The sequence below is a fragment of the Sarcophilus harrisii genome, chromosome 5 (genome assembly GCF_902635505.1).
Source record: "Sarcophilus harrisii chromosome 5, mSarHar1.11, whole genome shotgun sequence".
Classification (NCBI taxonomy): domain Eukaryota; kingdom Metazoa; phylum Chordata; class Mammalia; order Dasyuromorphia; family Dasyuridae; genus Sarcophilus; species Sarcophilus harrisii.
The window spans coordinates 106,793,689-106,818,304 of NC_045430.1; the positions used below are offsets into that span (position 1 = coordinate 106,793,689).

At 42.3% G+C, this 24,616-nt stretch overlaps 2 protein-coding genes across 2 annotated transcripts; both read right to left on the reverse strand.

Moving 5' to 3' along the window:
* Nucleotides 1-3,657: 3,657 nt before the first annotated feature.
* On the reverse strand, nt 3,658-9,813 carry GNB3 (G protein subunit beta 3). The gene is made up of 9 exons (XM_003771222.2): nt 9,529-9,813; nt 9,277-9,315; nt 9,003-9,109; nt 8,853-8,916; nt 8,509-8,671; nt 8,333-8,399; nt 7,999-8,200; nt 6,931-7,147; nt 3,658-4,295 (listed from the first exon to the last, which is right to left on the reverse strand). The coding sequence occupies exons 1-9, from the start codon at nt 9,649-9,651 to the stop codon at nt 4,189-4,191; spliced, it is 1,089 nt and encodes a 362-aa protein (XP_003771270.2). The 5' UTR covers nt 9,652-9,813; the 3' UTR covers nt 3,658-4,188.
* A 1,536-nt stretch (nt 9,814-11,349) lies between these two features.
* On the reverse strand, nt 11,350-23,775 carry P3H3 (prolyl 3-hydroxylase 3). Its single transcript, XM_003771253.4, has 15 exons — nt 23,227-23,775; nt 21,055-21,207; nt 19,992-20,208; nt 19,730-19,861; nt 19,025-19,161; nt 17,461-17,550; nt 17,208-17,260; nt 16,967-17,034; nt 16,681-16,805; nt 16,388-16,483; nt 15,687-15,837; nt 15,294-15,411; nt 15,035-15,110; nt 13,544-13,684; nt 11,350-12,048 (listed from the first exon to the last, which is right to left on the reverse strand). Exons 1-15 carry the CDS (start codon nt 23,701-23,703, stop codon nt 11,884-11,886), a joined length of 2,199 nt encoding a protein of 732 aa, XP_003771301.1. The 5' UTR covers nt 23,704-23,775; the 3' UTR covers nt 11,350-11,883.
* Between the last annotated feature and the right edge of the window lie 841 nt (nt 23,776-24,616).

Consider the following 24,616-nt stretch of genomic DNA (forward strand, 5'->3'; position numbering starts at 1 on the left):
ATACAATATATGTTAAATATGTGCAATTCTTTTATACATATTTCTACAATTAACATTCTGCACAAAAAAAAAATCAGATCAAAAAGGAGAGAAAATGAGAAAGAAAACAAAATGCAAGCAAAAAACAAAAAAATGAAAATACTATGTTGAGATCCACATTCCACACTTTGTGATCCCCAAAGTCCTCTCTGTGGGTGCAGATGGCTCTCTCCATTACAAGACTATTGGAACTGGCTTGAATCACCTCTTTCTGCTCTCTTAAAATGTGAGCTAAGATCTTGCTCATAGCTGAAGAGTTCATTTTCTCTTATGAACAGGATTATCTCATATCAGTATAGTTTTAAAACTTCACTAAGACTTTTGGGACACCCTATATTTTATGCTATATTGTAACTGTAGAACTCTTGTTTCTGTTTGTCATTATGCTTGGATAAATGGACTTATTTATTATTCACTATAGATGATGGCTTTTTATATAAGTTGAAGAAAGGCCAGATTGATGAAGATAAGCTAAGGGTTGCTCTCTCCCTTAAGATGATTAGGGGCTCATATTCCTAGACCAGATATATTAGGAGGTGGGGTGCCAGAGAGATATAATTCTAGTCCAATACCTTTCTTGAATATTAGAGAACAGACTTGTTGGATGTCTCCTTCTCTGTCCATCTCTCACCTTAGCTATAGTCCTTCCTAGTGGTGCAGACAGAATGCTTCTCTTATTCTCTGTAGAGGAGGATGGGGTATTTAAGTATTCAAGTATTGAGATGGATTCATCTATCTATATAATCTCACATATCATTGAACTATGACTGAAGGGATATGCTGGATCTAGCCCATAGGGGCAGTTTTTCAATTTTCATCGTAAGCATTTACACCTCAGAAATAGTAAAAGCTGCAAACTGGAGCTTGATTCTGTACTGTGGTAATTATCCAAGTTTAAGAAAGTGGAGTAAATGTTAATAATACCAATAAAACGTAAAAGAATATCGTAGGTAATTTTTTTCCTACCAGAGAGCAGTTATTAAACATTTACTCATATACCTTTGGTTATTAGAAATGAAATAAAGGAAAAGTTTCAAGGGACACTGAAAAGAAAGAATTGATGTAGGGTAAAGTGAACATAACAAGAGAAGGACTTAAAGGAGACAAATAACATTTTAAAGGAAAATATCTTTTAAAGACTTAAAAACTCTGATCAATAGAATTATCAAGTAATATTCCAGAGGATTAACAAAGAATTATACTCCATCTCTTGACAGAGGGCTGATCCAAGATGTAGAAAAAGACATATTTTTGGAAATGGTCATAATATGGATTTATTTTGCTTTTCTATCTTCATTTCTTTATAATGATTTTTTTTCCTGTTTTTTAATTTGGAGGAGGAGGGACAGGCAGGCAGGGGTTATTAATGATGATGATTTTTTAAAAAGAAAAAAAGAAGGGACATTGAAACTTTTAAAAGAGCATAGGGAAGAATAAAAGAAAGTTCAGAAGGCAGCAGAGATAAGCAGGACAGTTGTGAAGGTATTATGTTAAATTTTATACATTTTTTTTTTACAAAGTAAATGCAATTTACAATTTTATCCTGGATATTTATAATCCTCCCTTTGTATTCTACTTTGTAGAAATGATAATTTTTGTGTGTATTTCTTAAGCTCACACTAAAAATAAATAATAAAGATGAAATTCAAATCTAGGCCTCTCCTCCCCTCCAAGAAAAGACAAAAAAAAAAAAAATCACTTCAACTATTAGGGGTGGGAAAGAGTCAGGAAGATCAATTAGGGGTATAATAGTACCAGAGTACAATAGAGTGTACCTGTCTACTATAGGCCAAAGTATTCTGAGGAATATTTTTTCCCCCAGAGCATCCAGGTTCTTGCTTATTTGAATGTTTCAAACAGGTAAAGGTTGCAGGTTGGTTGCATCTATTTAGAAAGCATTTACTAGTAAATGGTAGCAAGAACAATATATGCCCCTGCCTCTTTCTCCTTTGATTCAAGGAGACAGAGAAGGATTCTAATCCAAGAAATATGGCAGTCATAGATTGTCAAGAGTTAATGCTAAAACACGACAGGGGCAAACATATGATCTGAAGTTGAAGTCTAGGGACAGTATTATTCCTGAAACTCTGCATCCTAGTTAGAAGAAGGAACATTTCTAGGTTACATGATCCCAGAATCTTAATTTCTAGAGGTAAAGGGAGATTTATGCAGTAGCATCAAGTTTGGGGTTTGCCTCAAGAATAGCTCCAAGAGTAAAAGTTCAGATCTTTTAGAAAGAATCTTCTGGTCAGAATGTCTATTGGAGGAATAAAAGGTTTACTCATATTGTACCTACCACTGGGAATCAGTAAAGAACTAAAACTATAAGACGAGGGAACAGAAGACCTGAATTTTGCTTCCCATTATTAATGTGAATCATTTGGACAATGTCCATTGAGAAAAGAGTTGTCTGTCCTGCAGCAGTTCCAACGTGTGTTTGTTTTCCAGGTGTAATCCTACACTACCTTCCACTATATAGTTGTAGAATGATATTGTGAGACAAGGAAGTACCGGATCACATGGGAGAAATTTATTTCACTAGAATGTCAGAATGTGGCTTCCCTGAGCTTAAAAGATATTTTGAGTGGCTCATGCATTATCCATATTTGTTTATAGGCTCTTCTGAGTCTTTTATATTTTTTTTCATTGAGATGAAATAAAGACTATATATACTTTGAGTGCTTGTTCAGGAGCAGGGGATCCTGTTATTCATGTTTGTGAAAACCTAGACACATATGTATTTGGGGATTTCTCAGAGCAAACTCCAAATAAGGGCATATGAGCTAAAGAGATAATGACCTTTTTTTGGACTCAACTACAAGATCTAACTTGGTCTGGGTGAATACAGAGGTTGGAGGATCCTACCAAAATGTGTATAAAAAAAAAAAAAAAGTCAGCATATGATGTTGAAAAACCAGAGCTAACAGACACAGTCTAGTCAAATGCTGTTGGGATATTAAAAGAATGAGAGGAAGGCTTCTTTTGTGTCAGTAGAATCCCCTTGAAAAGACTTATGAGGCAACATAGACAACAATTATACAGAAGTTGTGGATGGGTTATTATATGCACCACTGGAGGGAGTAGTCACATAGATAATATTATGGATTCATCAAAGAACTCCCAATAATCTCTATCCCTATCCCAACAAGCAGGACCCTAGTCCCTGAGACAAATTTTACTTTTTTCTCCTGTCTTCTCCAAAGTAGCATTGTGATTATATTTAGGCCTTCAATTCTGTGACTTGTTCCAATTTCAGACTTTACCAAGCAGTCATTATTTATTTATTTTCCCCTTAGCTCCTCAAGTAGAGGATTCTAAGTTTGACCAGGAGAGCTTAAAATGGAACCATACCCTGTCTCCCTCATTCCAACTTTTGCTTTAGATCACAGAAAGCCTGGAAACTATCACTATAAATTTGTAGTTCTGCTAGGCTCTTTCCTTTCCCCTTCTTGGGCCTCAGGAGTCTTCAGGCCTTTAAACTCTCCATGTTGATGGAAAGAGCAGCTTAGATTCATCTTGGGTCACCTAAAGCAGTGCATGAAGATTTTTGGAGGGGTGAATATTGAGCCACTTGAAAAAGAGGAATGAATGTGAGTCAGTTCACAAAGATTCTTATACAGTAGTGCTGCCCTTTATTGAATCTGAGCTAGAAAAGGAAACAAGGCTTAAAGAGAGTCCATAAGGGGGGCACAGAAAGGGGAATGAGGTTGTAGTTTAGCCCAATTATACCTAGTTATATCTTCTAGGTCTGGTCTTCTATGGTGATTGCTGAAGCTATTGGTGAAGAATCCAGGCTTTTCTAAAACTTTGCTGCCTGTCAGAGCTAGCCATCTTGCTTTGGGCACTGTGAAAGGTATTTAGAAAGGAAGGGGGGAAGGGGCTAGATAGGGGTCAGAATGGCCATTGAGGAAGTGGGGGAAAAGGCTACACATCTGTGTAGGGTTGATGGTAGTAGGAGGGGAGGAACCTATATGGCCATTCTGACCCAGGCTTTGCTACTTGCCATGTTATTCTCGACATTTCCTAATTCCTACCTGCCCTTTAATGGGAAAGTACTGAGGAAGTGGAACAGGTGAATTTGAATCTTCAACAAGATGCAGGGTAACAGAAATCCAAGCTGCCCTTTTCTCCCATCTCTTGCCACCTTCTTCAGTTCCAGACCTTGAGGAAGCTGTCCCAGGAGCCTGTGGCCACTGCCATCCCATCAGCTGTAACCCCCAGGCAACTGACCCTGTTGTCATGGCCGGAGAGGGTCCCTAAGGGGGAAAAAAAAAAAAAAAAACAAATAAGCTATTAGACCTCTGGGTTTGAGTAGAGAAGAAAGTATTCTGATCAATAGCAGCATTCTTCCATGGGGAGAAAACTGTTTCCCCAAAGAAAGCGTTCTCTCTTACTCTCAAAAACTAATAGGATATCCTATATGTCAAAGAACCCATTAGGAAAGGCATCCCACTCTGTTAGAGAATAAAGGAAACTCAGGTCTTTGTGATAACGAAGGAGGAGGAGGAGGTTCTTTCTGTCTCTGCTGAAAACTGGAGGAGTTTTGAGTAAGCAAGGCTATTCTCAGAGGCCAGGCTAGTCCTAGCTTATCCCTCATATTTGGGTCAAGAACAAGTCACTGAATTCTGGGAGAAACTCCTCTGAGTAACCTGATACACTGGATATTCCCCAAGCTACTTAATACTAAAGACACTGGGGCAGCTAAATGGTGTTCTAGGTTGGAACATTTACCAGCTTTGGAGTTAGGAGGACTTAAGTTCAAATATGGCCTCAGACACTTACTACCTGTATAACCGTGGGCAAGACACTTAACCCTATTTATCTCAAATAAATTCATAGGAAATATTTAAAATATTGATATTTTATTATTAATTATTAGTTTTAATAATGATTAATGATTAGTTATTAATAACTGATCTTCTAGATGAGAACATCAGTTCCAGGATGCCCTGAGGGGCTATTCCTGTTCTATTGATTTGGCCTGGGTCCTAAACTGACTAGTCTAGTAGTATAGAAGAGTTCACATTCAGACATTTATATCCACATCTTTCACTATGAGGGAAATGTGACAGTTCTTTATTGTTAGGTAAATAGGGGAAAGGGAGAACTAGGAAATGAGAAGACCATAGTACCATAACTTTAGAGATGGAAAGGATTTTCAGTCATCTACTCCATCCTTCCCCCCATTTTATAGATGAGAAAACTGAGACTCCAAGATATTAAATGTCTTTGAATTCAGATCCTCTGACTCCAAGGCCAACAGGGAATACCGAGAATCCTCCCTCTCTTTTTCCCAACTTGACCTTTCATTGGTAGGCACAGGTACTACAGAGAATCAGTGGCAGTAGTTGCGGAGAGGTGAAAAAGAATACGGTCCTATGTTATTATTCAGTCACGTCCAATTCTTCAAGACCTATTTGGGATTTTCTTGGCAAGAATACTGGAGTGATTTGCCATTGCTTTCTCCAGCTCATTTTATAGATAAGGAAATTGAAACAAAAGTGTCCAGAGGCATAGAGCTAGTAAATATCTGAGGCAATTTAAATTCAGGTGTTCCTGATTCCAAGCTTGATTCTCTATGCACTGTAGCACGTAGCTGCCCATAATAGTGCTTGAATAGTTATACAACCATAGAAATGGAAGGGGACTCTGAGATTATATATCCCCTGTCTACATTACAGAAGCAAAAAATGAGACCTGAGAACTGAAACTGCCCAAGACCAAAAAGCTGCCAGTAGAATTCTGATGTCCTGGGTTTAAGTTTAATTATCTTTCCACCTGATTGCTTTTTAAAAAATCCTTTTAAGGGGATCATTTAAGGCAGTTAGGTGATGCAATGGATATACACCTGGGCCTGGAATCAAGAAAACCTGTGTTCATATTTAACCTTTTATACTAGCTATGTGACCTGGGCAAGCCACTTAACCTTGCCTGCCTCAGTGTCCCTAATTATAAAATGAGGATAATAATAAATTACCTTGCAAGGTTATAGTGAGGATCACCTGAAATATTTGTTAAGTGCTTGGAATATGTTAAGTACTCTTTAAATGCTTATCCCTTTTCCCCTCACTCCATCACATTTTTAACTTGAAAATTGTAGTGAGAATAGTGGTAATAATGCCCATTCACATGGCATTTTAAACTACAAAGTATGTTACTTATGACAACTGTGTGAGTTACCTAATATAAATAGATATACATATAGGGGCAGCTAGTTGGTATAGTGGGTACAGCACCAGCCCTGAAGTCAGGAGAACCTCACTTCAAATCTGGCCTCTGGCACTAACACTTCCTAGCTGTGTGACAGGGGCAAGTCACTTAACCCCGATTGCCTCAGGAAAAAATATATATATATCTATATCTATATAAACATAGGATAGATGTGAAATATAGGATAGAATGATTATATAAATATAGGATAGATATATTTACATGTAAATAATGATATATAAATATCATTATATAGATAAAGAAATGGAAATGACAGTGTGAGATGACCCTAGAGAGTCTTGATTGAAACAAGATGGTCCTGAACTATGTGGTGTGGGGTGGTAGTATGATCTTGAAATTGAGAGATGGTAGTATGAGGAGCAGTATGAAAGATAGGGGCAGCGAGGTGATTCCATAGTGAACAGAGCACTGAGTCTGGAGTCATAAAGACTCATCTTCCTGAGTTTAAATCTAGTATCTCTGCCAAGAAAATCCCAAAGAGTCAGAGACGATTGACAATAACTGAGCTGAAGTATGGGGAGAGCCTCCTGAATTGGGGGTAATAAGAAAGTTCCAGATCATGAAGGACAGCTACAAAGGTCCTGAACAGGGAAAGAGAGAGTATTGGAAAGAAACAGAGAATTAATCTGGGGAAAAAAAAATAAAAAAAGGCAATCTCACCAACACGTTCACCCTTCAGGGAGTCCCAAATGTTGCAGTTAAAGTCATCATAGCCAGCCAGCAACAGGCGGCCACTTCGGGAGAAGGCAACTGATGTGATCCCACAGATGATGCTTTCATGTGAGTATGTAATTAGTTCCTGGTCGGCCCGAAGGTCGAAGAGACGACAGGTAGCATCATCTGAACCAGTACAAATTGCTTCACCATTTGGGAAGAACTAAGGGGAAAGGAAAAACAAGATCACTTAAGGGTACCCTTTTCAGGAACCTTATCCCATACTTTTTTTTTTTTTTTTTAAACCTTCTTAAGTATCCTTAGGCAATTTCTCTTCTATTCCAATTCTAGCCCTCTGTAATCCCCCAGCTTAATTTTTCCCTGTTTTCTGTCTCCTGATACTATCAAGTAAATTTCTTACTCCCTGATGTGGTTTTATTTCATGGGGTGGAAGACAATTAGGGTTAAATAACTTGCCCAGATCACACAGCTAGTAAATGTCTGAGGCCATATTTGAACTCAGACCCTTTTGATTCCAAAGCTGGTGCTCTATTTACTGATCTACCTAACTGCTCCCTGCCCTCTTTGGTTTTAAAGTCTGTGGTTCTTATGGGTTTGGAAGATGTAAGAAGAGCTGAGTCAAATCCTAAAGATAGAGTTAGAGGTGAAAAGATTAAAGTAAGGTAGATTAACTACAAAAAGGGAAGCAAAAACAAATCATAAGTGTGGGGTATAAATAAAAAGATCATTAAAAAGACATTGAATCCTGACTAATGGCAAAACCAATGAATATTCATCCAAGAGAAAAAAATAAAACATAACTTCTCCCTCAGAGCTGAGATGTGGAGAATTACTAGAACTAAATATTTTCTACATGATCAGGCAGCCTTATATCAGATGCTTTTGCTTAATTGATTTCTTATCTCTTCATAAGGAGAGGTTTGGTCTTGAGGGAACAGGAAGAAAATGATTGTGATATAAAGGCAAAATCCTCAACCAAATTCATGTCAAAAAATCATGTGCAGGGTTCTTAATGAAGTAAGGAAGCCCAGATACAAAGAAAGAGGTACATACGCAGATAGCATTGATGTCAGACTCATGCCCGGTGAAAGTTTGGCGGCAAGTCCCCTCTCGTACATCCCAAAGCTTAGCACTGGCATCACAAGCCCCAGAAATAAAGAGTTTGAAATCGGGAGAAACAGCTAGGCTCATGCAATCTCCTGTGTGGCCCACAAATACCATCTTCTGCTGCCCAGTCTCAATGTCCCATAGAGCACTGTAGGCAAGTACAGGAGAAACAGGAGAAGAAAGCAGTTGGCAGCATTTCCCCCCAAAGCGCATTATTTTGATGCCTAAATTTCCCACCTACCCCCCAAAGCATTAGATCTTTCAGTCTCTCCTTTGTTACCATGTGGTATCTCCAGAGCTGGTCACAATGTTGTTGTCATCTAAGAACCGGCAGCAGGAGAGGTAACCTGGTGGGGATAGAAGGGCTGTCACCAGGGGAAGTGGCTAAGCCTTCAGCAGAGACTCAGCGTTCCTCTTCATGTTCAGTTGGAGAGGTTCTCCCCGTCAGGGACTCACCTGTGTGGGCATTCAGCTCCCGGCTGACTTTGACATTGCCCTCTCGGGATTTGAGGCTGTAGATGGAGCACATATTGTCCAGTCCCCCACAAGCCACGAAGTTTCCCGATGGAGCATACGCACAGGTCATGACCCACGAGGAACGGAGTGGGATGGCATGGACCTGGTGGGGAAGAAGCAGAATGGCATAAGGACTGGTAGCAGGTTTAGAAGAAGAAGAGGGATGGGGGAAAATTAGAGAAGGAAATGGTGATGGGTCCAGGAAGTATGGCAGTAGGAAAGGGGCTTTGCCTGGGTAATGGGGAAAGTCTTTCAGGGTAGAGGGGGACAGATCAAATAGGTACCTTGTTGGTTGTATAGGTATCCCACACAATCAGCTTTCCATCTTGTGAAGCACTCACTAGCAGCCTAGAGAGAGGAAGGGATCCAGATTACTCAAGGATTTCATTTCTCCCTTTTTTTTCCCCTATCCCAGGTTCTCTTCTTCAACTCACTTGGAGTCAGTAGACCAATGCATGGCATAGATCTTGGCCAAGTGTCCTCGGAGAGTCCGGCGTGTTCGCATCTGAATCCGCCCAACAACCTCTAGACCAGAAGTAAGCTATAAATAAATTGACATTAATTAGAGTTTTAGATTGCGCTCCATCCCAAGACTATCCTTTCCTGCAATGCCACTCTGAGCATGAAATTCTGAATTCTTCCAATCTTTTTCTCTACTTTCAAACTCCTGACTCTAATTCCTATTTGTTGCGATGGAAAAGCTCTTACCTCTGCCAGGGTGGTGTCTGCATAGGCTTTCCGGGCATCCTGAGGGAAGAGCAATCTGATATCAAGGTTGGGGAAGGGCAATAGGGAGACAAGGAGGGAGTTAAAGGTCTTGATTTAAGTTGGGGTACAGAAGAATCCCAAAGTTTGAGGGGATCCAGTGTAAGGGACTTTTAGATCTAGAGTACCAGCTTAAAGGATTCACAGGGTTAAGAAGAATCCACAGGTATGGGGATCTCTAGCATGAGAGATTACCGCAATCTGTGTCTTGAGCTGTTCAGCTTCCTGACGCAATTGCTCCATCTCCCCCATGGCTAATAGATGAAACTGCTCCTGTCCCTGTCCTGGCAAGGGCATATAGATAATTAGGGAACTCATTCTCTGGGCCCATTTCACCTCCCCTCACCCTGAACAACTCCTTTCTGATCTTATCAAGTCACTTAGGCTGTATCCCTTTATATTCCATCTACACAGTTCCAGAAGGGAGTAATGTTCCAACTAATAGCTCCCATTTATACACAAATTATAGGCTTACCAAGCACTTTCCTCACCGACACCTTGGGAGGTAAGTAGTACAAATGCCATTACCCTGTTTTGCAGATGACAGGAGAGGCTGAGAAAGTGAAATAAATCACCTATACTAAGAGTTAAAGCTAGACTTCAACATGCTTTCCGCTATTCTATGTAAATTATTAGACCCTTTCCCCTAAAGCTGTGTAGGATCCTTCCCCAAGAAAAAAAACTTAGGGTGCCTTCAAATGTACAAATGATAAGGTTAAAGGTTACCCCTTCACCCCACAAATAGATTCCCATTCCTTCTAAGTTCAGTTAAGTTCAGTCCCACTTTAATTCACCAAAACAATCCTTCCAGTCTTTCCCACCCTGCCACAGTAGCAGACCAGTCCTTACTTGGGATTGAATTTGAGTTTACTCTGGATCTTGACTCTTCCTCTCTTGTCTCTGGTTCAATGCTCTTGGATCAGCTGCCCCAGTTCTACTGCTGGAAACTGGCCTGGTCCCAATGAGGTAAGTGGGTAAAATCAGGTGGGGAAGGGGAAGAACTGGAGTGGAAGGTTAAGGTCTGGACAGTTAGAGTACTATCAGGAGTCTAAGGGGGAAAATCTGGAACTAGATGGTGAAGGGGTAATGTGGGGCTGAGTCTTGTTGGAGACTGCCAGAAAGGGTCAGGTTCTCTTGCAATGTTTCCCCGGATTCTTACTGGGGAGCATTAAGGAAAGATAGGGGTAGGGTAGGAGGAGCATGTGCTTACCAGGCCACCTCTCTGATGGCAAAGATAAGAGCATCAAATCACAGCTGGGATTAGACTAAAGCTGTTGAGGATTAGGAGGTCAGACTTTTGTTGTTTTTTTGGGGGGGAGGAGGACAAAAGAATGATAGCAATGATAACTCCCAATTGAGATTATTTTAGAAGAAGGAAGATCCAGCCCAGATAGCAGGACAGGATTCAGGGTTAGGGATGATGACATTGACAAATATCCTTGTGCACTAACCCAAAGTAAGCAGCTCTCTGGGACTGACCGAATCACCAATTGCCAGTAGGGTTTATGAGAAGGGAGGGGGGTCACACAGAAAACAGAGATGAGATTAGAGGAGACTGATCTGGATAATCCCCCTCCCCAAACCCCCTACCAGCTGTCCACAGGTCTTACCTCTAGGGGAAGGGCTTAAAGGAGAGAAAAGTGGACGTGGGGAGTGGCTTGTCTGGATCCAAAACTAGAGAGGCAAGGGGTTGGGAATAGGCCACCTCAATATATCCCTCTCCTCAATGTTAGGCATCTACAACTACCTTCCTCCTCCTAGCATCCCATAAAGTCCTGTCCTAGGTGAATCAGAATGTCCTGGAATCCATTAAAACTTTGGTAGAGAAGAGTGGGGCTGAAGATTGAGACGCAAAAGGAGGGATGATTTGGGGCCTGGATCATTTGTTTGAGCAGAATAGGTGGCAGATTTCATTAACAAATCTAGAAGCATAACTCAGTCTCCTAGAATGAAGGCAGCTTTCAACACAGAGAACCATCTTTATATTCACATTTACATTCATAAGTAACACAAACCTTGGGATTTGAATGTCCTTTATTGCTTTGTGTGATGGGATGATCTCCCACTCTTCCTTTTTTCCCTCCCTGCCCCCCCAAAGCACTCAAGCATTTTCTGCCCTCCTATCACTTAGGAGATCGTTGAGATCTCCCTCTACAAGTGAGGTCACATGGGTAGCCCCCTTCCCTCTCCTATCACTTGGTAAAGGTGAAATGCTCCATTGTTCTTTCTGTCCCCCTGAAGGGTTATATGTGGGGTTGGGGAGGTCAGTATGCTCATGAAGCCATACTCTTCCAGATTCTGAGGTATTTGGCCCATGATATTACCTCTCCTCCCTCTTCACATACTTGCAATCCAACCTTCATAACATAAGTTCTACCCCACTGATCCTTGAAGAAAGAGGGGAGCTTTCTCTGTTCAGTTGATTATGACCTAGAAGGCAATTGATGTTGACTCATTATGTCAGTGGGTAGCTGTGTGGTCCATGGAATGAATTCGCCATCACCACTTTGATTGGAATGTCTCTTAAGTAATCTTGTCTCCTTCATTCCTTCAAAGCTCTTCCCGAGCAGGATGTTGCCTTCTGACTTCCAATCGGGCTTGCTGTGGCTTCCTTCCCAAAACACTGGGAGGCTCTGGGGAGGAGTCTCCACTGGATATTTCCCCCTCTTCAGATTTGTCCGATTCCCGTAACAGCATCTCAGCCTCTGCGCGGTCCTGATTGGGGGATATAGAAAAAAAAAGTCAATGAATCTTTGTTAGAAGTTATCTCCTATGATTCAGGCCAGTTCCAAAGGTCTTATGATGAAGAAAGCCATCTACCCCCAGAGAGAGGACTGTGGGAACTAAGCTTGGATCACAGCATAGTATTTTCATTCTTTTTGTTATTTGCTTGCATTTTTCTTTCTTTCTCACTTTTTTCCTTTTTGATCTCATTTTTTCTTGTGCAGCATGGTGATTGTGGAAATATATATATAAAAGAATTACATGTTTAACATATACTGGATTGCTTGCCATCTAGGAAAAGGGGGTGAGGGAAAGGGGGGGAAATTTGGAATGCAATATTTTTCAAGGGTCAGTGTTGAAAAATTTGCCGTGCATATGTTTTGAAAATAAAAAAACTTTAATAAAAAAAATTATCTTCTAGAAGAAGTATATCAGCCACCATCCAGTGAAGGAATCTTCTCTGTAACATCCCTGTTATTCTGTCGAGTCACCCACCCTTTGTTTAATTAAACACTTCCAAGAATAGGAAGCAGACCTCATTGTTAGATAGCTCTGATATCATCAGTCAATTTTTTTTTCTTATATTAAACAGAAACCTAATTCTCTCTAACTTGTTCACATTGATCCTGGCTCTGCACTCTGGAACTACATAAAATAAATCTAATCCCTTATCCAAGTGACAATCCACTAAATATTTGAAGACAGTTCTCATATCTTGAGACTCTTTTTCAGTTTAAATACCTCTACTTCACTCAACCATATTTTATATTATCTCATATTTTCATGTATTACCTCATATTTTTCTTCCTATTCTGGTTATCCTCGTCTCCAATTTATTTATGTTCCTCTCAAAATATAATACCCAGAATAATTCAGCATAAATACTTGATATGAGCTGATCCAGTGTAGAATATAATAAAATGGTTATCTCCCTCTCTTATTTATAAATATTTCTATTAGTATAGATTAAGATCAAGTCAGACTTATATTGAGCCAGTAGTAAACTAAAACTATTGCCTTTTCACATATTTTTTCCTCTCCTATATTTATTAAAATGATTTAAATTTTTTCCATTTATGTCATTTAATACATTATTTTCCTGATTCAGCTTATTCTAATTTGCATTAGTTGAAATAAATCTTTCCATACTTTTCTGAATTCTTAGCATTCATCATTTCTTATAGCACAACAATATTCCATTATGTTTGTTTATCACAATTCATTCAGGCATACCCCAGTTGATAAACACATGCATTGTTGCCAGTTCTTTCTTATCATAAAAGGTTCAGCTATAAATGTTTTGACAGATGTAGCACCTTTCTTTCTGTCTTTGACCTCTTTGAAGTATGAGTAATGTGATCTCTAGATGAAAGCATATGGACATTTTAGTCACTTTCTTAGCATAATTCTAAATTACACATGATTTTTTAAACTGAATCCCCCCACCAGAACCATTCTATGCCCCTGTTCTCCTGTCTCCTCTCACCTGTTCCATATGCTCTGAGGCCCAGGTGTGCCATAGTGCTAAGGTGCATCTCCGTCCCTTTGTCACAGCCCATACTCCATGGGGATTCTCTCCCCCAGAGCTGAAGGCCACAAGGCGTCCACATTGAGGGCGAACTTGGGCCTGGGAATCAATAGTAGGATGGGAGGGGGAGAAAAGAATGATTGTCACACTTCCAGAAACTCACCTTCCCTCTGCATTCTATATAACAATGACCTCTCTCACAGGGATAGACCGATAAACAAGTTACCATTCATTTGTGCCATAGCCTAGGTTCAAAACAAAGGCTAAAAGGATAAAGATGGTTTCTGTGGTCTCAGACCAGGAATAAGGTATGGAAACATGTAGAATGAGTCTCCTAGAACTCTAGCTTTTCCTCAGCCCCACACACCAGTGGGACATCAACCAAGGAATTATAAAACAACAATAAACAACATCAACAGAAACATGGAGGCAATGAAGCAGAAATTAGTTAAAAGAATGTGGTGGATCTCACTCTCTTCAGAACTCAGTGTGTTGGGAATAGTTTCACTGGCTCCCTCCCCCTGTCACATCCCAGAGAACAATGGCTACAATCCCTCTCATCCTCAAATGTAGGGCAAAGGGAAAAATACCAGCAAGTTTCATCCCTAGTTAGCCAGAACATAGGAATCCTGAGCACCAGGGCAGAAAGGCAGAAATATGGGACCTGAGGGGAAGGGGAGCCCCAGATTGTTCATCCTCTATTTCAAAGGCTTTGTTCTGGGATATAATTCTGCCTGTTTTCATATTCTATTTATTCTTGATATTTTTATCTCCTAAAAAGGAGATATTAAAAAGGAGTGTGAAGCCATTTAGTAGGATAGAGCCGAGGATAAAATTAGGCTAAAAAAGGGAAAGGAACCTTAGAAATATCTTGCCTTTTCACCTTCCCCTTCCTCCCTCTCAAGGAGGCAATAGAAAATAAGTAAATTTAACCAGTCATAGATACATCTATCTAGAAACTGGCAAAGGTAAATAAGAAGGAAGTAGACAGCTAAATAATTGTCCCTTCCTCTCAGGCCCAACTTCTTGTTTCCTTCCCAGGAATTCAATGTTATCATAGAACTGAGACCTTTTGGGGAGGTAGAAATGGAGTTCCTTTTCCTATGGACTTGAGACCATTAGGTCATAAGGGGGGTAAGTTGGAGTAGGGATGATACTGACAGTAAAATCCCTGAATGAAGCAGGAGGTAGGATACCATATAGGCTATACTGCCCTCCTTAGTGGGTACCCCTTTATATCCCAGAGAAGGAAACATGGCAGAGATCCATGGGTAAGTCCTTATTTACTGGCTGAGAGATAAGGAAGGGTGAAAGAAGAGAAAATATAGTAGGGAAAGAGTTAAAATAAGCCCAATCATTTTTTTCTGCATTTGCCTTTGGGCAGCTTCTAATATGAATCCTGACCATTCTTCCACCCCTTACCAGGTAAGTTCCCTCTTCCCTGCTCACCGTCACAGTGAGGGCATCTGGCTCAGTAAAGAACAGGTCCCCACCCTGGAAGTCATCATTGAGATAAAGGAGCCCACTGGGGAGGAAAAAGGAAAGATAGTGAGCCTCTCCTCTACATGAAGGGACTTTAGAGCTCATCTTTTCCAATTTCTGTATTTTATAGATGTCATACTAGGGAGATACCCATCCCTAAAGACTGCTCTATGAAAACTATAAAGAAGGGAATATAGGCTAGCCTTCCACCCACCCTCATCCCCACCTGTAGTCCCGGTAAGTATATGCTGGAGGCTCCTTCCAGCACTCCCCACTGTAAGGGTCCAGGAGACAGTTGTCAGCATGAACTGGGTGGCTTAGGTCCATCCGCTGTTCTTGCTCCCCTGAAATGCAGAGACATTGGGTAGAAATGCACATGTCACTTCTTTTCTTTTCTCCCTATTGCACTCAGTTACATCCCAATGGGCCACTGAGGATGGACATTCTCCTTGGAGCCAGAGATATTTCCCAGGAAGAGCCCCAGAAGAGATCTTCTTGGACTGAGGAGAAAAAGGAGCACACACTTAAGCATGTGAGGGATCTTAAGGGTGTTAAGGCCAGAAGAGGAGGCTTTGAGGAGGGGTGAGGGCATCAGGTGAAAGAAAGCCTTAGTAAATACCATCGATGGCACTTCGACACACTAGGTGAGTGAAGGAGAGGTGCAGGGGCCACTGTGGGGAGAAGTATGCTTGGGTCAAGTTCCGTGCCCTCTCACTGACTTCCAGCAATAGTTTAGCTCCGTGTTTGTTCACAGCTCCAGCCCGGGCCAGCTACAAAGAAGACATGGGTTGAAAGAGCAAAGAAAAGTAACAGAGAGGGGAGAAGCCTCAGTTTGCTTCTCCCAACAATCTCCTTGGGTTTAGCAACTCCAAGGTTTTCTGACAGCCTACTTTTGATTGTTCAATCTTTCAATCATGAATGATTCTATGTCACCCCATGGACAAAGTCCATGGAGTTTTCTTGGTGATGATAAAGGAATGGTTTGCTATTTCTTTCTCCTCTGTGTCCTCACTTTACAGCTGAGGAACCAAGGGAAATAGGGGTTAAGTAACTTGTCTAAGTCATATGGTATCTGAGGTCAGATTTAAATTCAGATCTTCCTGAATCTAGACCCAGAACTCTATCCATTGTATCCCCTAACTGCCCCTGCCAGCCTCTTTAATATCCTTAAAATCTGCTTACCTCTATTAAATTTGGAATATAAGCCTCAGGCATCCAAGTTAGAGCCTTTCCTCACCACTGAGCAAATTTCCCAAGTCCCTTGTATGTCATCTCCCCCAAATCTCAAGAAAGGACTTAGAAATATGGGCCCCTTCTCACCTGGGCAGCCCTGAGTACTGTGAGCCCCTCAAAAAGCTCATGAGGAGTGTGTGGAGAACGCCGACTCCGGTAGCCATCTCCCATTTTAGCCGCATCCTAAAGGACACAGAAAGGCCATAGGATGACTATGGTACCAATTCCTCATCCATCCACAAATTACAGCTGATTTCACTCTACAGTCTCTGCTAGGAAAACTCCAGAGGCATCTTTCCCTGGGTTCTTGTTGGAAGTTAGAGATCACCAAGGTCCTATAATTCTTCCCTCCCACCTCTAGCTTTCTTCTTTTCCCTCACCTTAGCCAACTGCAGCAGGATTTCACACTCAGCAGGGGTAAGCAGCCCATCCAGCACTGCCCTCTCAGAACCATTCAGCTGCCCTGCATCCTGGGTTAAGGTCACACCCTCCAAAAATTGGATATCTGGTATGGAAACAGGAGTAAGCTGAGAGGGTAAAAAGCCAGGGACCCCAGGATGGGGGATTCCAACAGTGCTTGGGGCACACCCAGGACAGTGTCAATTGGTGAATTTAAAGTTCCCATTCCGTCTGTTTCCTTCTTTTTCAGACCTCCCTGGAACTCACCCCTCCACTTTGCCAAGGACTCTGGCTCCGGAAGTTTGGAGTCCCAAGGCCTCTTCTCTTGATCCTCTCTCCAGGGGAAGACACATGCTCAGTTAGAGGAGGGGAGATCCCAGAGACCACTTTGAAAGATCTATCCCCCCTCTCTTCTCCCAGGAGCTCTAACCCTAATCTTATCTTTACCCTTTTCCCCTCTTCCCCAACTTCCCTCTCCTATCCCCCTCCATTATGAAGTATCTCCTACCTAAGCTTTTTCCTCAGTTCCTCAGGGATAACATCATCTGGGGTCCAAGAATCCTATAATGATTAGGAATAAGATCTTTATCTCCAATCACTGCAGATACCCTCTCCCCCCCCCTTACCCTTTGGGACAACTTTGCCTTATACTTCTCACCCATATGTTCTCTCAGGACTTTCACAATAGTGGACATCTTTGGGGTGGAAAGTAACCCTAACCTCAGCCCTCCACAAGAGACATTCAGAGGGATATCACTCACAGGATCTTTGAAACTGGTCCCCAGGTGTACCATGGCATAGTATAGCAGTTTCTTCTCCCCCAAGGATTGAAGAACAAAATGTCGAATGTCCTAGGCGTGTTGGGGGTCAATGCACAGAAAAGAAAGTTAAAAAACAGAGACATGATAAGACTCCTATCCCAATTATATTCCTAAAACAAGTCTAGAGCCAATTTTATGGAATCTAGAAGTGGACTTTGTGGAGTACTTGTGGAACTTCCTCTGGGAAGTGATTCTTATTTTATAACATGGGATTTGGAGTTGGAAGAGAATTTAGAGTTTCTGTAATTCTACTCCTTTTCATTTTACAGATCAAGAAACTGAGGCCCAGAGATGTGACATGACTTGTCCACACAGATGGTGAGGAGAAAGTTGAGAAGTTGAACTTCTATGCTCTAACATTACCACATCTTCTACTCTTATTGTTGACTATATACATATACAAAGTGATTATGATATTATAACTTATAATGTAGTATTCTGGAATAACTGTTCCCAAGGGGCTAGGTACCTTGGATCAGAGAAAGGGGCTCAGAGCCATAACTCAGAGTTGCAAAGTCATAGAAAAAAATGACTTGAAGTCTTGACAGAACATTCAAAGGGTAGATAAGAAAATTCCTTCTCATCTGGGGATGAGCCATAACTCAGGTTACAGAGCAAAAATGAAAGGTAGTTCCAGGTCAGAGAGAATACTTATCCCCAGAGAGAAGATTAGGAAATAGATTCTGGAGGGGATCAAGAACATCTTAAATCTAGCCCGTGCTGTCATCCAGAACCTGCTTCAAGTTAGCATCTTCTTAATTTGGCCTAGTGTCCAAAACAAACAAAATGGAGGTAAAAAAATTGTGAATCTTGAGACTCTGTAAATTGTACCAGCCAAGGCTGCCTGTTGGCTGGACTTTGGCTGACTCAGGATAGTATTCTGTTCTCTCTGAATCTGTCCATTTTTATGTTTCTGCAGACTTTTGCTTTGGATTTACTCTTCACCTTAATTTCCTAGTAAGACTCTTTTGAAAAAAATTCTAGAGGCAGCTGGGTGGCGCAGTGGATAGAGCACCAGCCCTGAAGTCAGGAGAACCCGAGGTCAAATATGACCTCAAACATTTAACACTTTCTAGCTGTGTGACCCTGGGCAAGTCACTTAGTCCCAATTGCCTCAGAAAAATTCTAACTTTGTTTGTATTTATCTAAAGAGAAAAGAGATTTATCTACACTTAGTCCAAGATGACTTTGGAGATCGAAGCAACCCCTCCCCTCTCTCTTTCTTTCTCTCTCTCTCTCTCTCTCTCTCTCTCTCTCTATGTAGTATATGTAGGTGTTCACACACTCAGAACAATGATCACAGAATGTGGTCATAGAAGGAAGGAACCTTGCATATGGGATTGAGGGAGTCAGGAGAGAGTAAGGGGATCTGGTTATTCCAGGTGGAGAATGGGGTCCAGAATAATAATACTAGTTTTAGAGACAATATTCTGTTGGCAATGTTAATATGAGTAAGGTGCTTAGTTTGGGTTTTGAGCTGTTGGGACCAAGTATTACAGCTTACCTCTCTGGCACTAAGATCAGGACTCTGCTCTCCCAACAACTTCTGGTATTTATTCAGGGCTCCTTTCACAGCCTCATCATCAGGATAGAAAAGCAGGATGCTCAACGCATTTTCCACTGCCTGGGAGAGATTCCCCACTGGAGATGAAGAGATGGGAGCAAGGACAGAAAAACATGTAGGGTAGCTTTAATGAGAAGACATATGACAGGAGTAATGGAGATGCAAAGATTGACAGGCAAAGATGGAATTACAGATAGACAAGAGAGGAACTAAGAACAATAGTGAACATGCCATCTATGCTGGGGAATATGTACCGATCATAATGATTCTGAACTCTCCTCCTCACCCACCTCCTGCTGACACTATCAATCCCACTTGAGGAAGGTTGTTCTGTGTCTGATACCTTTAAAATCTGACTTCCAACTTACCTAGTTCAGGAAAAGAGCAAAGAAGAGAACAGATAGAAGGACAAAAAGCAAGGTATAGCAATTAAGGCTAGAAGGAGCTTGTACAGAACATTTCCAAGGCTTTCTCAGCTGCTCCAAAGAAGACTAGAGGCAACCCTGAAGGAAATAAAAACAGAAAAGCAGTACACAGCTAGAGAAATGGAAAGATGTGATTTAAGGAGCTCCCATTTGGACAAGTTTTGCTACCTCTTGTTAAAAACCAAGGAAAAAAGTCATCCCCATTCCCAACTCTACTCACCTTGAGCATGGGCTTCCTGTAGCTGCCATAGCTGGCTAGGTAGGAAGTCTGAGATGGGGGAGTTTTGGCCAGGCCGTGTGGCTACAGCCCCAGGACAGCGCTGACGACACTGCAGAACTTTGATCCAATGTCCTGGGGGAGGAAGAAGGGACATTGACTCTGGAAGATCCAGATCTGGAAGTCCAGTGTTGGACTCTCCCCAACACATGTTCTTATGCTTGTGTTTCCAATAAATAACCCTTCCCCTATCCCAGACTCAAACCTGCAATGGCTTCATAGAGGCCATTCTGGCTCTCAGACTGAGCATCCCCTTCCTCTTCCTTCTCCTCCTCCTCTGTGAGCTGCTCCTCTGGCCCCTCACATTCTGCTCTACAGTTCTCCATCTGGGCCAAGCTCTCCCTGAGGGCCTCTTCCAGGAGAGGCAGTGCTGCTGCTACCTCCTGTCTCTTCAGCAGTTCCATACCCTCATCATATGCCGCCTAAGGAAAGGGAGCAGGGATTAAAGGTGTGGTCCCAAGTACCACCTATTGAGGGCTCATATAGTGGCAATTAGGTGATTCAAAGAGTAGCACCCTGGGAGTGAAGTTCAGAACCCCAAACACTTACTGTGTGTGCCTCAGTTTCCTCAAGTGTAAATTGGGGATAATAATAGTACTTCCCTCCCAGGATTATTGTGAAGATAAAATGAGATATTTGTAAAGACCTCAGTACAGTGACTAGCACATAACTGCTATTTAAATGTTAGTTATTAGTACTATTAACTACAAAAACACTTGTCTAGCAGTGTAACCATGAGAAAATTATTAACTTTCTATAGCTTTATTTTGCTCATTTGCAAAATGGTGATAATGATATTAGCAAAAGCTATTTCACAATGTTGCTACAAGCACTATGTGAATATTAAACAATTGTTATTTTTTTGTAAGTCTTGCGGAAATACATAGCATAGAATAGATATAAGAGCTAGAAATAGTGGAAAGAGTATCTTAGCAGGCTGAAATAAGTTTCTTTTGGAGACCTGGTTCTCCTCCAGCAAATGCTACTTTATAACTCACTTGGGAGAAAGGAGGTGAAAGATGGAGTCTTAGAATCAATGTTAAATTTCATCAAAGTTAAAATTCAAAGGGACCCTGATCCATACTCTTCAGATGGTAGAAATGATTCACTCAAGCAAGGTGATTGTTGCTTAGTATCAGAACCAGATCCCACTGTCTCCCAGGCTATATGAGGAATCTTTCTATTACAACTCTGATCTGTCAAGGATGGGAGCAAGATGAGTAGATGACAGAAGCAGAGAGTGGGTTTGGTTAGAGAAGGTAACTCACCCAGTGAAGGGGATTCTCAAGGTCCCGGAAGCTCTGACGACGCACCCCAGACATTCGATGATACTTCACCATGTCCTCCCGGATCTGGAGGTGCTTTGGATTTGCCACATAGAAGGTGTGAGCTGCTGCCACTGCCAGGTCCAATTTCTTCAACTTGGAATCAGTCATTGGGGGAATGGAAGGGGAACTGTGAGAGGGGCAGTTCCCTCCATATACCATACTTGCTCTTTCTAAATATCCATTCTACCCTGGAGCAATGTTTTAGGTCCCTCCCCACTGGACATCACCTCATAATCAAGACAGTTTGTCTCCCTTTCACATCCCACACATCCCGACTCTGGAGCAGGCTCCCAAACCACCTGTTGTTTATTCTCCTAGGATCTAATCAAAATCAAGGTGCAGAATCCTGCTTCTATACATTTATCAGTCTTTCCCCACCTTGCTGAGGACTACTGCCCTCCCCTCCCATTTCAAATAAGTTTTTCAATGGAAAACATTCTACATCAATGAGGGTGGTCCTGTGTAACTATCTATTGACAAGCTCTAAAGCTCTTTCAGCTTTCAGATGATCTTAGAGATCATCCTTTTCTAGTCCAATCCTTCATTTTAAGCCCTGATTTGGAGTCAGAAGAAATCTGGGTTCAGATCCCACTACCAGCTTTTACCTAGCTGAGACCATTGGTTGAGTCATTTAACTTAAATGAACTTCAGTTTCCTCAACTATAACATGAGGATAAGAATATCTTGTGACTCCCCCAATAAGGTTGTAGTGAGAGCTTAATTATATATCCATGTTATCAACTATTACTGATGAGAGAAGAGATGTCCAAAAGGGGAAAGTGATTTAGTTCACAAAAGCACAAGGGACCCAAACTTAGGTTTCTTGATTCCTAATCCAGAGCTAGGCTTGGGGATTTTGGGGTGAAGAAATATTAAGGGGGTGCAGCTAGGTGGTACAGTGGATAGAGCACCAGCCCTGAAGTCAAGAGGATCTGAGTTCAAATTTGATCTCAGACACTTAACATTTCCTACCTGTGTGACCCTAGGTGAGTCACTTAACCTCAATTGCCTCAGCAAAAAAAAAAAAAAAAAAAAAAAAAAAAAAAAAAAAAAAAGAAGAAGAAAGAAAAGAAAAGAAAAGGAAAAAAGAAAGAAAAAAGAAAAAAATGTTAAGGAAAGGTAGGCATCTGATTAGGCTGAAATGGGGCAACGTTACCATCAGATACCAGGTTGAATGGGATGGGCAAAGGGAAGATGAGAAAAACACCCCCCCCCCCAATTCCCTGCATCAGTGAAAGGGGTAAACTGGGGGAGGGGATTGGAAACTCGTCCCAGATGAACATGTAGGATTTTAGGACCCCGAAGTGTGTTTAAAAGGTGGACCAGACGGCTTGTGGTGCTAGGCAAAGTAGGAATCCAGGCCACATAAGCAGAAAGAGCAGGAAACCGTATTTTCCATCTCCACCCTCTCCTCCTTCACCAGTCTCAGGAACACCGTCACCCAGCCCTCTTCTCCTTATCCTGTCTTGCCCTAACATTCTAGTTCTCCCAACTCCCATCCCTAACCCCAGATTCGCCTCCGTCCTTCTCTGGAACCTCTTTTGTGCCCTAACTCCTCATTCCCTTCCTTTCTCCCCTAAAAATCTTCTAACTATTTTTCTGGATCTAATTTTTACAAAGATCGATAATCACTCCTACATTAGTTTTAATGTGGTGCAGTGGAAAGGGCTCTTAGATTCGAGGACCTGTATTCCAAATTCAGTTCTACTCCTTAAAACCGGTGTGACTTTGGGCAAACTAACGTCATAATTCTTTGAGCCCGTAACCCTCTTCTGTAATTTGAGGAGGAATGTATTAGAATGGGGAATGCATTAGAGAATCCTCAAATGGCTCGCCTCTCCTTGCATAGTCGCTCTAATATTACGCCCTCTGGCTTTTGTTTGAGAGGATCGTAGAATTTCGTGCAGGAAGAAACCTTAAAATCTAGCACAGATTCCTTACTTTACGGATGAGGAAACTGAGGCCCAGGGAGATGCACTGATTTGTCTCAGGCTACACAGGTAAGGCACGGAGAGGAGCAGAGTCTCATTCGAACCTCCAACCCTGCTGGCTCCAGGAGAACCTGCGCTCCAAAGAATGAGAGCCGTTCCCCACCTCAGCCCTTGCCCGCACCTGGTAGTAGGCCCTCTGCAAGTAGTTGTAGGGCTCCCGGCGGCGGAAGGCATCCTGGAGCGCACGCACCGTTCGGTGCCCCGCGGCGCCCCTGGGTCCCAGCCTCCGGGCCGCACACTGGCTCACGCATTCGGCTCGGCGCAGCGCGGCGCGGAGCAGCAGCCTTTCCCAGGGCCCTGGGCTGAAGTCCGAGCCGGGGTCGTTCGAGGGCACTGGGGGCAGCTCGGTCCCCGGCTCCGCCGCGCACCGTGCCCCGCAGTCCCGCCTCGCGCGGCCCACTTCGGCCCTGCTTCTCAGCGCCTCCCGGAGGAGCGCGACCGCCCGCTCCCAGGCCCCTGCGGCATAGGCGCGCAGCCCGTCTGCGTACAGCAAATCTGGGGACTGGAGAGGCGCTAGCCGGGGCAGCTGGGCCAGGCCTGGGGGCTCCGCGCAGCCCCGAGGTGGAAGGAGCAGTAGGAGAAGGAGGAGCGACAGCATGATGTGGAGGTTCGGCAGGAGAAGGAGACGGAGGAAAGGCAGGAATGTAAGAGGGAGGGGAGAGGAAGGAGAGAGAGCTAGAGAGGAAGCGAGGGGGATGGGGAAGGAGAAAGAAAGAGGGAGAAAGCAAGACGATAGAGAAAAAAAAAGGAGAGGTAGAATGTGCAGAGCAGCTCTTCCCACTGGGATGATTAAGAGAGAATGAAGAGAGAACCAGAGGGAGAGGAACAGAGGAAGAGAAAGAAAAGAACTGGAGAGAGGAGAAGAATTGGATATGGAAAACATGTAAGAAAAAAAAATAGGGAACTTGGCTTAGGGGAGAGATTGAGGAAGATTCATCCTTTTGGAGGAGGGAGGGAGGAGTAACCCAGATCCTGCGGGTTCTGGATGAGAGAGATGCATCGTAGAATGAGAGTTAAGAATTGGATAATGTATTGATGGGAGACTGTCCCCATCCGAGCGGGCCGAGGGATGTTCTGGGGGTGGGGGCTTGGTTCCAGGACATCTGTAATACAGCCCTTTAAGAAATAGAGTTTTTGCACTGATTACTAGTAATAATGCTACTAATATTAGTAGTAATAATCAGCGAAATGGAGTATCCCAGAGTATTAAATCAAGTAAGAGGATCTTTCAATAGAGAAATGATGCCCAAAGTGAAGCTGGAAGGAAACAGAAATAGCATCAAGGTCTTTTTTTTCCTATACATACAAATGAATTCCCCACACCACTTTTAACAAACCAATCTATATACATTAATTTCTTTTATTTGTGATCCTGACTCCTCTGGGAACTTGGAGTCAGAATCCTTGAATTTAAGTGCCGCACTTAATAGCTGTATGACCTTGAACTCTTTCTAAGCCCTTAGGTTTCTCATCTATAAAACATGAAAAACACTTTTACCACCTGTCTCTCA

What these genes read in the sequence shown, in the direction of transcription:
- GNB3 (XM_003771222.2), bottom strand. Translation starts at nt 9,651, where the DNA reads ATGAGTTCCCTAATTATCTATATGCCCTTGCCAGGACAGGGACAGGAG. An exon ending in CAGACACCACCCTGGCAGAG is followed by an intron (nt 9,110 to 9,276) that starts GTAAGAGCTTTT and finishes ATTTATTTATAG; the next exon opens with CTTACTTCTGGTCTAGAGGT. An exon ending in CCTGAAGGGTGAACGTGTTG is followed by an intron (nt 4,296 to 6,930) that starts GTGAGATTGCCT and finishes TTTCCCCCTTAG; the next exon opens with GGACCCTCTCCGGCCATGAC.
- P3H3 (XM_003771253.4), bottom strand. Translation starts at nt 23,703, where the DNA reads ATGCTGTCGCTCCTCCTTCTCCTACTGCTCCTTCCACCTCGGGGCTGC. An exon ending in TCCTGCTGCAGTTGGCTAAG is followed by an intron (nt 16,484 to 16,680) that starts GTGAGGGAAAAG and finishes TGTGTCCTTTAG; the next exon opens with GATGCGGCTAAAATGGGAGA. An exon ending in CAGATGCCCTCACTGTGACG is followed by an intron (nt 13,685 to 15,034) that starts GTGAGCAGGGAA and finishes ATTGATTCCCAG; the next exon opens with GCCCAAGTTCGCCCTCAATG.